This window comes from Paramisgurnus dabryanus, chromosome 22 (genome assembly GCF_030506205.2).
Source record: "Paramisgurnus dabryanus chromosome 22, PD_genome_1.1, whole genome shotgun sequence".
NCBI lineage: Eukaryota > Metazoa > Chordata > Actinopteri > Cypriniformes > Cobitidae > Paramisgurnus > Paramisgurnus dabryanus.
Genome location: NC_133358.1, coordinates 25,410,270 through 25,424,254, shown reverse-complemented (window position 1 = coordinate 25,424,254; position 13,985 = coordinate 25,410,270). Strand labels below are relative to the sequence as shown.

At 37.5% G+C, this 13,985-nt stretch overlaps 1 protein-coding gene across 6 annotated transcripts in view; it reads right to left on the bottom strand.

The window, feature by feature from the left end:
* ntng1a (netrin g1a) overlaps positions 1 to 13,985 on the bottom strand; it is a 118,586-nt gene that overhangs the window by 23,959 nt on the left and 80,642 nt on the right. For all 6 annotated transcript variants that reach the window (XM_065258493.2, XM_065258498.2, XM_065258492.2 and 3 more), the window contains exon 4: positions 9,064 to 9,236. In XM_065258493.2, the coding sequence (XP_065114565.1) occupies positions 9,064 to 9,236 (173 nt within the window). The remainder of the gene's footprint in view (positions 1 to 9,063; positions 9,237 to 13,985) is intronic.

Sequence of the window (13,985 nt, the reverse complement as noted above, 5' to 3'; positions counted from 1 at the left end):
TATGCCAAGTGACAGCATTAAAACAACAGCACTAAACTGGATATATTTTACTGAGAATGTAAGTGGTGCTTGTCTATGCAAACTTTGCTGGCACAGTGCTATTACTGTATACTGCAAGTGCTGCATATGCTTGCCAGCACATTATGTGTCCTGGTTTACTGTATTTTGTTACCCATACCCAAGTGAATGATTCTCACGAAATCCAGACTTAAAAGGTGTCCAGCATCAGATTTTTTTAAAAAGCCACTGAAGCCAATTTTTTTGCACATATAAGATTAAGGTCCGAACTTACTATGACCATTATTTTTTAGAGGATTAAAAAATATATTTCCTATAAAATTATTTACATTTTTTAGATTTTCATTATCAAAATTTATCATTACCGCAACATGATATGCATTTACAAACTCATGTTTCGGTAATGAGAACTAAAAAGTTGTCTAGGTACTATGACAAACAAAATTTCAACTTTTATCTGGAGAGAAAAAATAAGAACTGCTTACCTGGTAGCCATCTTGAGTGTCACAGTCAATTATGTCCCTTACAACAATTTTTTTTTATTTTAGTTTATTGAGGGCTTAAACAAGGATTGGAAATTGTTGCGGAGGATGAGAAAATTGGTCTTGGACACATTTATATTCTTTATTATTGTCTCTACATTTACCATTGATCACCAAATACCACATGTTTCTTTACTGTAAATGTTTATAGTATAACATTCACTGAAGCTTTTGTATTTTTTAGATTTTTAAATTATAAATATTTCCATGTCAAAGAACCAAAATCCAGTCATTGACACATTGCAGTTATAAAATGTCCCCCTTAAATGTGGAAAAAACAACAAAATTGGTTTGTATGATGTCATTTGAAATCATGTGCAAAATAGTACGTGAAGAGATAACTGTATGCTTCTTATTTTGATACTCTTACTTTGCATTTACTTTTTTATCAAAATGTTTCATGACACCTCATATGTCTAATTTTGCGAGAATCACCCACATATGTTTATTGTAGTCTTTACAGATGGCTTAGGTGCCTTGTTCAGTCTAAGAGCATGGGATGGTTTTTGGACACAAAGTTGATCACCAACTCTCTTTGACAAGCCACATGATTTTAATCCGTAATGCAAACAGTACACTGAAGTTTTATTATGAGCAAAAGCATAATAGTGATGCGTTTACTTAGGAAAATCTGATACATTTGCATGGCTAAGATTCATACAAGTACCAGTGCGCATCAAAAGGGACTACGGATGAAAATTTGCCAATACTGGCTAAATCTGGTGCATTTAACATATTTATGTATTATTAACGTGCCCTGTTCCTGATTAAATAAAAAATAGCATCCATAATGTAATACAGCACCATGTAACACACCCATTTTCTTGGCTCTAAATACAGGCAGGCTTTTAGTATATGTGTTTGTATTCATCCTCACAATTCATGTAAGTGCAATACAACCTCGGGTTTAATTTATTTATTTATTCGTCTCTTCTGGACAGTTGTCCGCCTTGAGACGGACGCGAAATATCATGTGTCATGTCATTAGATTAACTTTCAATCACAGTGGTTTCCAACCCTCTTCACCTGCTGCAACTTTCCATTACGTGAATCAAATTGCGAAGCCTGATGCTGAAACGCATTAGGCTGCTTATGTTTATTGCACACGCCATTGATTTTTACCATCTGAACTTCTGCACTCTGGGGTCACTCAGTCTCGGAGATCAACTGATAATGTGCAATGGTGTGTGTGCAAACACAGACATTGACAGAGATCTGCCGCTAAATGTATTTATATTCTTTTCCAATTACATTCTGTGCGCTTGTTGCTGTACCTGTTAACATCTGGTTTAATATGGTTCGGTTGTCACTTTTTACTCTGAGACACTGCTGTATGAATAATAAATATCCACAGACATATTCCATTCTTTCCATTATATACATTCTTGACATGTGTAAAACACTTTTCTATACATTAATAAGATCCAGTTCCCATAATTAAGCAATTATATACAGTGTTGAATGAACCTGCACAGAATGATAAAGAATAGAAAGGCTCTTGGGAAGAAAAAAATCCACCCCCACACACCTAAACACATGTTATACTGACAGTTAATTTTTCAGGCTTCCTCCCAGAGGTTGACGGGACGTAATTAACCCAACCTGGGCAAGATACCAGATCTGTCCTGCCCTACATAACACACTCACTCGCCTGCCAAGTCATCCAGCTTGAGGGATTCCCACCGGACGGCACGAAAATTGTGACGGCTTCCCTTTATTCCCATTTAAAGCCAATCTGTTTCTTAACCACCCACTTTCGAAGCCAACGAAACCTGCGATTTCATGTTATAGTGCCATTGTCTTTGAAAACGCAGCTGGTTCAAATCGCTGCTGGCCTCATTATTGTTGTTCTGGTAAAATAACATCCTGACCTTCACGGAGTCTCATCTGTTTGCTTTTTCCGTCCACCTGGACATTCCGGTAAGGGCTTATCTAACCGAATTTCTACCCTAGGCAAAGTTGGTAATTACTTTCCCCGGCATCCACTTACATCTCCTGGCTATCCATCATCCGTTTTATACCCGGACGTGAGCCGTGACAAGCGCGAGGCTCAAAACGGAAGGAAATGTGACGATCCGAACAACTGACCGAGCAAGTTGTGTGATTCAGCATCTGCTACATCAACAAGCCTGGTGTTTGAATGTCTTGCAGGGCATAGTGAATAGATTTGTATGTAAGATAGTACAAAAAGTATCTGCAGTAAGTCACAGTTAAGATTCCAGGAATGTGTCACACGGCGGAAAATCCTGTGATGGAAGAAACAAATATTTGAAAGAGAGATTACCGATGCGGCAGCACGGAAAGAGATGTGGAAAAGACAGAGTAAACAAACCAGCTCTCGAGGGAGGAAAAGGAGAACATAACACAAAACAAAGAAAGAAAGCGAGATAGAGGGAATAATATGGTTTTGGAAATGAAACTATACAAGAGTCAAGATGGGGGTTGTGGACTACATGCAGTCAGGGTGGAGATGTTAAAATGAATAATTAGATAACACAAATGGTACAAATAACTCTCCTCTTCTGGGAGAAGACAATATGGCCACCTGGCCTTTCAGATAGCACTAATTAGAACATTCATACGGCCCTGAAACAGGGATTGAGGACACTTTTAATTACACTTCAACATTGTTCGTGTTACAAAGCAAGAAAGCTAAGCATCTTCGGTGGAGCAGCCCCAAAACCGGAATTTTGGTAGGACAGCTCTCTCTTATATAAGGAGGTGTGAGTTTGCATGTCTGACAATGGCAGGTGGAGGAAGAGTGAAGTTAGGAAGCGCACAGCTGTTGTAGTTTCAGCCCAGGAACGAACCGTTTGATTCAAGGACGCCGAACGATGGCAGGGAACCACACTGACATCTGGCAGCGCTATACTTATGTACACTAATTAAAAAAAAAAGTAAATCAGCCATCAGTCGTACACTATGGCACCACTGATAATAATTTACTCTCATTGCGACTGTCGTCTCCAGATGTGTCAGGCTGTCTTACCTAGCTAGGCTGAACGGAAGTAAATGAGGTATTATGAATCCTCTCCCCCGGTGGATCTCACTCGAGCGTGATATTCATGGCTCCTGTGTTGTTTGCTGAGTGGAGTTTTGTATCGGAATAATTAAATGTTAAAAAGCTGTAAAATCAATAAGTCGCATAAAAGCGTATATCATGTTCAGCTTTTATCCTCGTGGAGTGACGTTGAGGTCAATGAGGAGCGATAAAAACCTTTACTGAAACGGTGTCGGGACACATCTCGGTTTAAGTGCTTTGATCGAGAGTAATTTACAAAGCTAGACCGGTTTGATCTGAAGATTCATTTGCACCGTTTAATCCTTCTAGGACAAGAGGAATTAGTCTGTAAAGAAGCCCAATGTCTCGGACCACAGAGTATTATACAGCGGAGAGAGTGGGTGGAAAACAATTAGCGTCGCTTGCTAATCCTTCTGTCAGACTTTTAAGCGTTAGTAATCTTCTGTTTTTATACTCACGAACCACACCGATCGGCCTACAGTCGTTGCTTTTGAAAAACAGCAGGCGCGGTGCAGATCAGACCTTGTTTTGACTCGGCATCAAGAAACCCTACATCATTCTGACAACCTATAAAACACACAATCATTAGTCAAGTTTAAGAAGGCGTTTTAGATTCAGATCAGCACAGGGCAAAACATTGTGTCTGATTTCTGTTGCTGCCCTTTCCAGAGAGGAGAAAATGGGGGTGCCCTCATCGCTTCCCCTCAACCCGATAGCAGAAATGGTCTGTCATGGCTAATTCTCCAACTGATCGCTCTCCGACTCGCCGATCTAGCAACTACACCCAGATAGCCGAGCATGCTTCGATGAGGAGTGATACCTACTTCTCTTTTTTCATTTTGTCTGACCCGCTAAGGCTAACAACACCACTCTTCACTGACATTGTACAAAAGAGGTGACACTACATCACTCAAAAATGCTCTTCCATCTTGTTACACTAAAAATAAAGGTGCCACATGATGCCATGATACTGTAAAAACACTTTGGGCCCTACTGTGTGGTTCCACAAAAAAACCTTTAACATCAATTTCTGTTTCACAAAAAATACGGAAGCTGGGAGAAGTCGTGTACTATTATTATTTTTGCTTGCTTGTTTTCTCGTGATCACAACTTTATTTCTTGAGATCTCGACTTAATTTTCTCATGATCTTAGGATAACAAAAGTTGTATTCTTGTGATGTAATTAAAGCTTAAGTGTACTTGAAAGAACGTGTTGTTTTGTTTGTAGACAGCAAAAGTATATTTAGCGGAATTAGCATGGATGAACAAATTGGATTTTACCTTGGATTACAAAATAGATCGTCAGTAACTGAATTTAGGGACCATCATATACACGTTTCTACTTTAAACAGCTCCTAAATGGAATGACTTACGGTACATTAACACGGGACGAAAACGTTAACGCTTGACGGAAGCGTGGCCAACAGCCAATCACAAGGGCCGCAACACATGCTCCGGTCTTCCATAAACGTAATTGGCTGGCTCTGCCTAGGTTATTTGCATAAGGCCATATGATTGGCTGACGTATGGATTGCTGCTTGAAAAGTTGAAAAATGTTCAACTTCCACTGCGAGCAACGGCATTGACACAATTCAGTTCGGCAATGCATTACATCACCCATTAAAAGTGAACGGGAAGAGTTGACGCTTACGCCCCATGTGAACGTACCATTACAGTCAACAAACAGTCACAAAACCAACTTCACACTGTTCATGTGGCTGTCAGCTATAATGCATAGATATTTGTTAAATATAAATAGATATTTATAATGCTATTGAAGATAGAAACGTGTACATTATAACTTTGGAGATGGTCCCTAAATTCATGAACATCGATGTCCAACTTTATTTATTTATTAAGTTCATCACTGGCAATTATTTGCTACACTTGTGGTGATGGCGAAGACCCCAACTCATATGCATCAGTAGTCCATTTCAAAATACACTAAATATTAGGGAGAGGAAATTACATCATGAGATTTGGATTATGTCAGGATAAAGAGAAAACAACTTTTGTTATTTCGAGATCAAGAGAAAATTACGTCGTGATAACGAGAAACAAGCAAGCAAAATAATAATATCATGTCCTCTCGCAGCTTCAGTAAAAAATCTGTAAAATAAATAATTCTTTTAAGAATCTTGACTAAAAATAATTCTTTTGGGAATCAAAATGGTACTTTTTTGGCATTATTGTAAAGACCCTTCGGTAGCACATTTGTTTTAAAGAGCACCTATTGTCCGATTCAAAGTTTTAGATTTTCTTTGGTGCATAAGTGTGTATTAGTACATATTAATGATATGCAAAAGATACAAACCCCAAAGTAAACAATGACGGGAGTTATCGTCTCCAACGTAAATCTCTTTTGGACTCCAACAAACTTACAGATTGTAGGCAACAATTAACTTCCTGGGACCCACATTATCATAACTCCTCCCACAGCCTGTAAGTTGCAACCGAATCTTTCAAACATGGTAAGGAGCGCCACATTTCCGGCTGACGTCAAAGGTATTCAGGCCAATCACAACGTACACATTAGCTGGCCAATCAGGGACACAGAGCTTTCAAATCCGTGAGTTTTATGAAGAGAGTGAAATCTGGAACTATAAAAATTTATTTTTTCAAAATAATGTGTTTTTAACCATAAACCACGCAAACAAATTGTATTTTAGCAATGAAAAAGGTGCTCTTTAATAATTTACCTCATTGGACAATATGCAGATTCTTATAGTAGGGTGCTTAAGGGTTTTTCATGCTGATGCAATAGACAAATCATTTATGGTTCCCAAAAGAACTTTCTTACTGTACTTTCTTTTCTTTCTTCTTTTTATAGTCTTATGAACCTTTTAAGCCTGACAAAATAACTTTTATGTTTAGGAGTCAACAGAAAATATAAAAAAACAGGAAAAAATATTTAATTGTGTCACTAGGTTTTATAACACTTGCTACTCTCCAAAATTGCTTACTGTTCTCTAATTACCAAGCCACATGGTGGCTGTTTCAAGCATAGTAAAATCAGTTTTGTCAAATCAGCTACAATTGGCTTTAAAATGACAAACTGCGTTTCTTTGCCTGAAATATTGTTATTGTTTAATCCAATTATTTTTAATCTACGGGGAATAAACTACAAGCCTGCCTTTTACAGCATTATTAAATTATGGATTTCTCGCTCTCCCCACACAGGACTATAATAATGGACTTTAAGGTGAGGTCGTCTTGGGCTCAAAGTCTAGGGTGGTTTTTTTAATAATGCCCTGTCAATCTCACTCCTTCAAAACACTCTACCGGCTCCTAGTGAGTCATGAGGTAAAACTGCTGCCAGGAGGCATATTATACGTCGCTCCATTCATGCACACTCACACACGTGCACATCTACTCCAACCTGCTCCCGACGAAAGAGAGAAGAAAGTTACACTTTTATAGTTTTGGCATACAAATGTACAAAATTGTGATATGCATGCGTTAAATCCTATTTTTCTGGGCAAACATTCCATGTTTATAATCTGTCTCCTGTCATTTAAATTAAACTTCAACAGTGGTGTAGTCCCCAGGCTGGTTTTTTAAAGGCTAACTGTCCTTCTATTCAAGTTTTAACATTTGACATACATGACCGTTGATTTTGTGACAGAAAGGTCATCCATGTTTCTGAAGGATAAAATATTACTGAAGGCCAAAAAAGTTGCCTTTCTTTAAGACAGGGTCTTGGGTTATATGTCATTATGTTAATACCTATAGGGGTGGTTTCCCGAACAGGGATTAGATTAGTCCTAGAATAAAATAAATGTAAGAGCTGTCCAAACTAAAAACAACTTGCACTGACATTATCTTAAAATACATCAGTACCCTTTGTTTACCTCAACATGTACACAAGTAATGATTTTAGTAAGGCATGTTTGTTAAAACTATTTCCTAATAAAACTAAGGTCTAGTCCTGGGTTAAGCTAACCCCTGTCCGGGAAACCACCCCATAAAGTACTTTTAAAATCTATGTTAATGTTATATGTAGGGCTACAGCAACTAATCTGTAAAATCGATAATTATCGACACACCATTAGTTGGTCTGTGACATCACATGCTCCCGCACCACCGTTGGACACGGGTCCACCTTTATACAACGCAAGCTGCACGTTTATCAGGTGCTTATCCTTATCACACGATCAGCTTGGTTAAGCAAGGCAACATCGCCAGGTACGTGGCAAGGTTCGGTGGAGATCTGAATTGCAGTACTTTTAAACTGTGTCTGCAGGTTGATGTTAGAGATGGGTTACAGATGGTATGAAATAGCAAAATGAAAAACATTATGGGGTGGTGGTTTCCCATACAGGGATTAGCTTAAACCAGGACTAGGCTTTAGTTTAATTAGGAAATATAATAGTTTTAACAAACATGGCTTACTAACAACATTACCTGTGTGCATTTTGAGGCAAAACAAAGGGCACTGATATATTTTAAGCTACGTCAGTGCAAGTTGTTTTAAATTTGGACAGCTCTTACATTTATTTTAGTCTAGGACTAGTCTAATCCCTGTCCGGAAAAACAGCCCCTATATTAGTAAAACTCTGTGGTAGTGTATGATTTTACAACTAGTACAAGTACACTTCTACACGTGAAAACCCTAATCTACTGCCTTATTTAGTCATAAAAAGTGAAAAATCTAATTGAGTAAATTAATACATTTAAATCAGATTAGCCGATTAAAGAAAAAAAATCGCCCTATTAATCAATTATGAAAATACTCACTAGTTGCAGCCCTAGTTATGCGAATATCATATGTGACCCTGTCTGTGAAATTCGGGCTAAAGTCTCAAAGTTTGATATCCACCAATAAATTTACTATAATTTCAACTTTTGACATGACCTTAATCTTTCACAAGAAATCAAGGTTATATTTTCAAAGTATGTTCTTTACATTGTCTAAATGACTTGGACTTTGACTGGATTTTTCACATGCAGGGTCACAAATCTGTTAAATGAATTGGGTCCACATGAAAATCAATTGAAAATCTTAGTATTTGATTTGAGAAATGTTTACATAAACGAATTACATTACATAGCAATTTAAACATACTAAAAAGCACTGTTAAAGCATAGTAGTGTTTTAAGAAATTGCAATTAAATGTATTATTTGTATTGGACAAAATGCAAAGGAGAAGCACTGTGCAAGAAAACATAATTACTGTACAATATTTAAAATTTTATAAAACCCAGAATGAGGTAAAAACTAATACTGTGTTCATAAAGTTTAGACGTAAATGTGAATGCTCCGTGACAGAATACCATTGAGGACCTTATTTTAAGTGGAAGTAGGGTAATGGCTTTTGAAAAGACACCATGAGCGCATTGTGAAAGGTAGGACAGCAGCAAGAAAGATGGTTTATGGTCAGAAAAAGGATCCGTGCCTTGTTATCCCCACATAAAGCCTGTATTGTTCTTTCCGGTAAGTGGAATAGGAGTGTGTGTGTGTATGTGCGTGTGTGTACTCACAGATATTTGCTGTGCCCTTGGGGATAGGAAGATAGGATCCAGCGCTCCAAGCCCTGGCCTGATAATTCCTCTTACAGCGGCCGCAGTCGGGCCCCGTGGTGTTGTGCTCGCACTCGCAAGTCAGTTTCTCTTTGTCAAAGACGCAGCTGTTGGCGTGAAGGTTGCACTTGCACCTGTCACGGTGAAAGAGAAAAAGAGGAAATAAAACATCTGCCCTTTGGATTTTCAATTGCGAAGTTCAATTACACCCGAGAGAGGGGAAAAATTGGAACCAGCACTTAGAGAGGAGAGTGACCTTGTAAATCATTTGCATCCAAGGAAATGTGCATCTGCATGTGGCGGTATTCTGCAAAGCTTTCTGAAAGTGACTTTAAAACCTTGCACAGTGTGTCAAGGATTTAGCAAAATCCACATCATTATTTTTCTCGGTTTATTCTGTTTTTATCCCCTCTCGAAAGATCGGTTATATATAATTGTCCCACTGGAGATGGAATAATTACAGACAGGTCACACTTTCAATGAGACAGAAAAGCTGAATAATCTATAGACAAAAACAACTGAGGACATATTGTGCAGTGTGTACAGTAATGTGGCTGTAAGTGAATTTAGGGATAGTTTTATGAAATCATGAAAGTACTACAAAAACACTGTATAATTCCAGTACAAGTGAGACCATTCTCTTCGATAAAATATATTTATCTAGTATATAATCAACAATAAATGCCAATGCACCTAAATGTTTTACTCATTTACGACAAGAGTGCTTTAAATGTTTCCATTTGATTTGATAATTCATTCACTATGGCTTGCAAGCATTTGTCTCACATCAACACAAGACAGACAGGCTTGCATTCACAGTTCGCTCTCTGAGCACACAAATTGATTCTGTATGCAAAAAGGAAAAAGATGGATCGGGTTGCACAGATGTAGTTGTGACGTAAAGAAATTGTAATAGTGTTATGTGAAACTGTTTTCCAGTCTGAATAAAGCAGCTTGACTTACACTTGTGTTTATGTGTGAGCATGCGTGTGGCATTGTATATGAAAACAACAGAAAACAACAGAAAACTATGGATGTGTTTTTACTGTATGTAGTAAAAATGTACACTGTAAAAAATGCAGCATTTTGTCAAATCAACATATATTTTTATGTTACTTTAACTTGAAAAATAAAGTTAAACAATTTCAACTTGTTTTTATGTTTAGTTATGTTAACTTATCACAGGTCAAAACTTAGTTGTTTTAACTTCATGTTGCATTATTTTTACAGTGTATATGTGTTGTGTGTACAGGTTTGGCTATAGGACCATAATATATCCTTAAAACTTTAAGCTGGTCAGTATAAAAAAAGGCTCATAAACAGGTCAAATCAGCATTTACTGTTATTACATTTTTGAATGAGGATAAGATTTAAAAAAATATAACACTACACTATATGAATATAACCCTGATATGGATACACTAAAACAGATGCTCGATTTATAATTAAAAAAGTAAATTAATATTACAATAAAATTACAATAACTTCAAATAAGAGTAAATGATATCAAAAATAAAAAGACAGAAAATGCATTTAAACTTAATATACAAAATAGTTTGTCAAAGAGCAAACTTCACCCAGAAGTTATGTCATGAATGTATTGCCAGAAGTTCACATATAAAAATAGATAAGTTTTGCTTTTAAACACTAGAAAGTCCAAAGTAGAAAAACATGTCGAACTATTTCTTTAAAGTCGCCCACCATCATCCTGACAGATTAAAGTGACACTGCGGGAAATCAAGAGGTGTAAATCAGTCGCTCGTCTTTGATGTACCGCATTCCAGGCTACGACTCCGCACGGATTATGGGCATAACCGGGCTCTTGATGTCTGCCGTCTCTCTTTCTCACACATGTGTATGGTCTGCTCTGCGTGAGCATGGAGAAGCATTATTAAAACCATTAAAGTGCTGTGTCCGAAGAGATATGCGTGCAGGGGCTGATAAATGTGATGCACCGAATCACGCTTCGAAGTGACAAATGACTACTCGGTCGCTGCAGGTAAACATGGGCAGAATAAATGAGAGGGCATTATTCTCCAGACACCCTGATTTGCATCTCATTATCTTTAAAGTTTTTTATATATATATTTAATTTAGCAGAAGGGCATGTCAAATCTCAAGATCCTATTAGATGTCTAGGAGGAGATCCTCTTTAAAACTGACACCTGTCAGCCAAGCATGAATCTGTTGCTTGCACACATAAAGGCTCATGCTGAATAATGACATATGATGCAAATTAGTCACTGATATTACAGCGGGTCATTAAACTGCACATAAACAGCGAGTAATAGACTTCTGAGACATATTAAAACTACGAAGGAGTATAAGCCATAAAAATGGGTTGTTTTACAATGACACGCTACATTTCCAGTGGCCAAGCTAGCTATGCATTGTCAGAATTGCTGCCAGCTTTTCTAACAAGGCCAGAACGGCGACCGAACAAAGCGCCGGCGACCTGCAAGGAGTTTCCGGCACGCTTGGCATCCTGATGAGACCCTCAAGCTCGTCTGTTCGGTTCAGCTAGAGGTCTTAAGATTCCACGCCACGGTTTTTGCAGCTTGACCTTCATATCCTCTTATCACCAGCAACATTTTAATCATGGTGTCAGGCACGTGCACAGATAGGGCTCAACCTGTGCAGAACACATGCCCTTTTTGTCCTTACACTCCGAAGTGCCCTTTTTTGGAGGTGTTTTATTGTTTTTTTTATATATAAAAATTAATGCTATTGTTAATCACTTACGTCTGTCTGTGTGTTTTACAAATATATTTATCAAATAAAATTATTAAAAAACTAAATATTTTTGGATCCGCAAAAAACTGTCTGTCAAACCTCTTAACTCCGCCCCCTGAGTGCAGCGAGCTGAAGTTCCACAGCAGTCAGAGGCAGCTGAACGTCTTGCAACGGTAAATAAGTATCTTGTTGTTTGAGTACAATGCTGTCTCATTACGAAAGAAACACTAGTATGTATATAACGGCGCATGTTTTATAAATTTGAGCAGAGCCGAATTTTCCAGACGGGATTGGTCGAGTGGGCAATCAGGGGGCACTTAGGGCTCCAAACTGCGACCAAATTGAGTTTTTGACAAAGCGCGAGCAGTTTTTAAACAAGTGTTCACCCATGTGAAGGGCACCCGTGACAACAATACGGAATGCATGGTCGGGTTTTTATCGCTTTTTTTTGCATGACTCAATCGTTAAACTAAAGTCAACACATCTCACGCGAAAAGACGCGCCCGCGCGGGTAAATGTCTAGCCTACATTAACACCAAAAACATATCAGATTAGATTAGAAAGGTCTTAGACATCAGATGCCCAGTTGGGAAAACTGGATAGAGACGAAAAACGTGTAAAGGATACAAGTATGTACATTATATTGCACTGTCACTCATTACAGTATGCAATCTGGATATAATTTATTGTATATGCATGTATCTTATGCATTGAATTAGTTGTATGATAAGGGAGTTGTATGATTGTTGTATGATTATTTGGTTCATAACTTTTTATTCTGAAATCAACTGCATAGAGTTAAGTCTATTTAGTATTTAGCATATTTTTCAGTAATGCAGTTATTTGCACCTTCAAAAGACCAAGGTTCCTGGTCCTCAGCACAGTTTTTAGGCAGAGATACATGTTGAATATGCTAATGGTATGGCTATAGTATAGTATAATCTCCTATTTTGATCTTTAATCTCCTATTTCCCCCTCTTCTCAATCACATACATAAACATGTTAACAAAATAATAAAAATTAGCTTATAAAACCAAACAGAATACCTTTTTTTTTCTTCAAACATATTTTTATGTAACTTTAAAATTTAAAAAATTAAAATTAATATATTCTACAATTAAATAAGAGCGAGTACACAAGAGCACTTCACAAACACATGACAACAAATAGGCCTAATACAGACAAACACCCAGGATGTAAATTGTTAAAGCCAACTTACAAGGGCAGATATCCTTTGCACTGTATAATGCCAAGCTATCATAAAATGTCATTTTTCATTCATTAATAGTGATTTTTTTCAATCATTAATAGCGAATAAATATAAAGCTATTAAGATGATTATTAAGTGATATTTATTTGGAGGGGGTGCCCTTTTTCAGTTTCAGCACATGCCCCTCAAAAGGTCTGTGCACGGCCCTGCATGGTGTTGATACGAGGCGGAGCGGAGCTGCTGATGTAATGAAGGGGACACAGCGAGAGCCCGCTGGGCTTATGGCCGTCGGCATGGTAGCATCGCTAAAAGAAACGAAACATTCTCGTTCCAGTCTGGTCACGGGGGGAGACGAGGCGCAATGGTTGCCTCAAGGAGAAGCACAGTAAAACATGTATTTAATTAGACCGTAATGCCAAAGCTGCTCTCCTGGGCTCTGCCATAGAAACTGTCTATCTTCAATTAAGGGAAGGCACAACATATGAACAATCACTGCTCTGTTCTGAGGGTTAAAACTGTAATTAAAATTGTAAAATTTAAATGTTGGAATGGTGTAAAAAAATCACCTCAAATAAAAATGATATTATTCGATACAGACTATATATAAAGTGCATCTTGTTTCTTGTAAATAAGCATTTTTTATAGTTTATTTTGTTTAGGTTCAATAATTAAAGTTCAATGGCAATGAAAAGGTTATTAGTAAATAATTGAAATGTCTAAGTAACCATATTTTCATTAGTATTGAATTTTTTTTACTGTGTTTGATGCAAAAAAAATCAACTTCTTTGGTCAAGCGTTGCAAATCCACTAGAAACACTGCAAATGATAAAAGGTGATTCAAAAGGTAAAAAAAATCAAGAAACTAAAATACACATTGGGGGGCACTGTAATGCATGTGACTGCCTTCTTCGGGATGTATTCAAGTCCAAGTACTCACAAG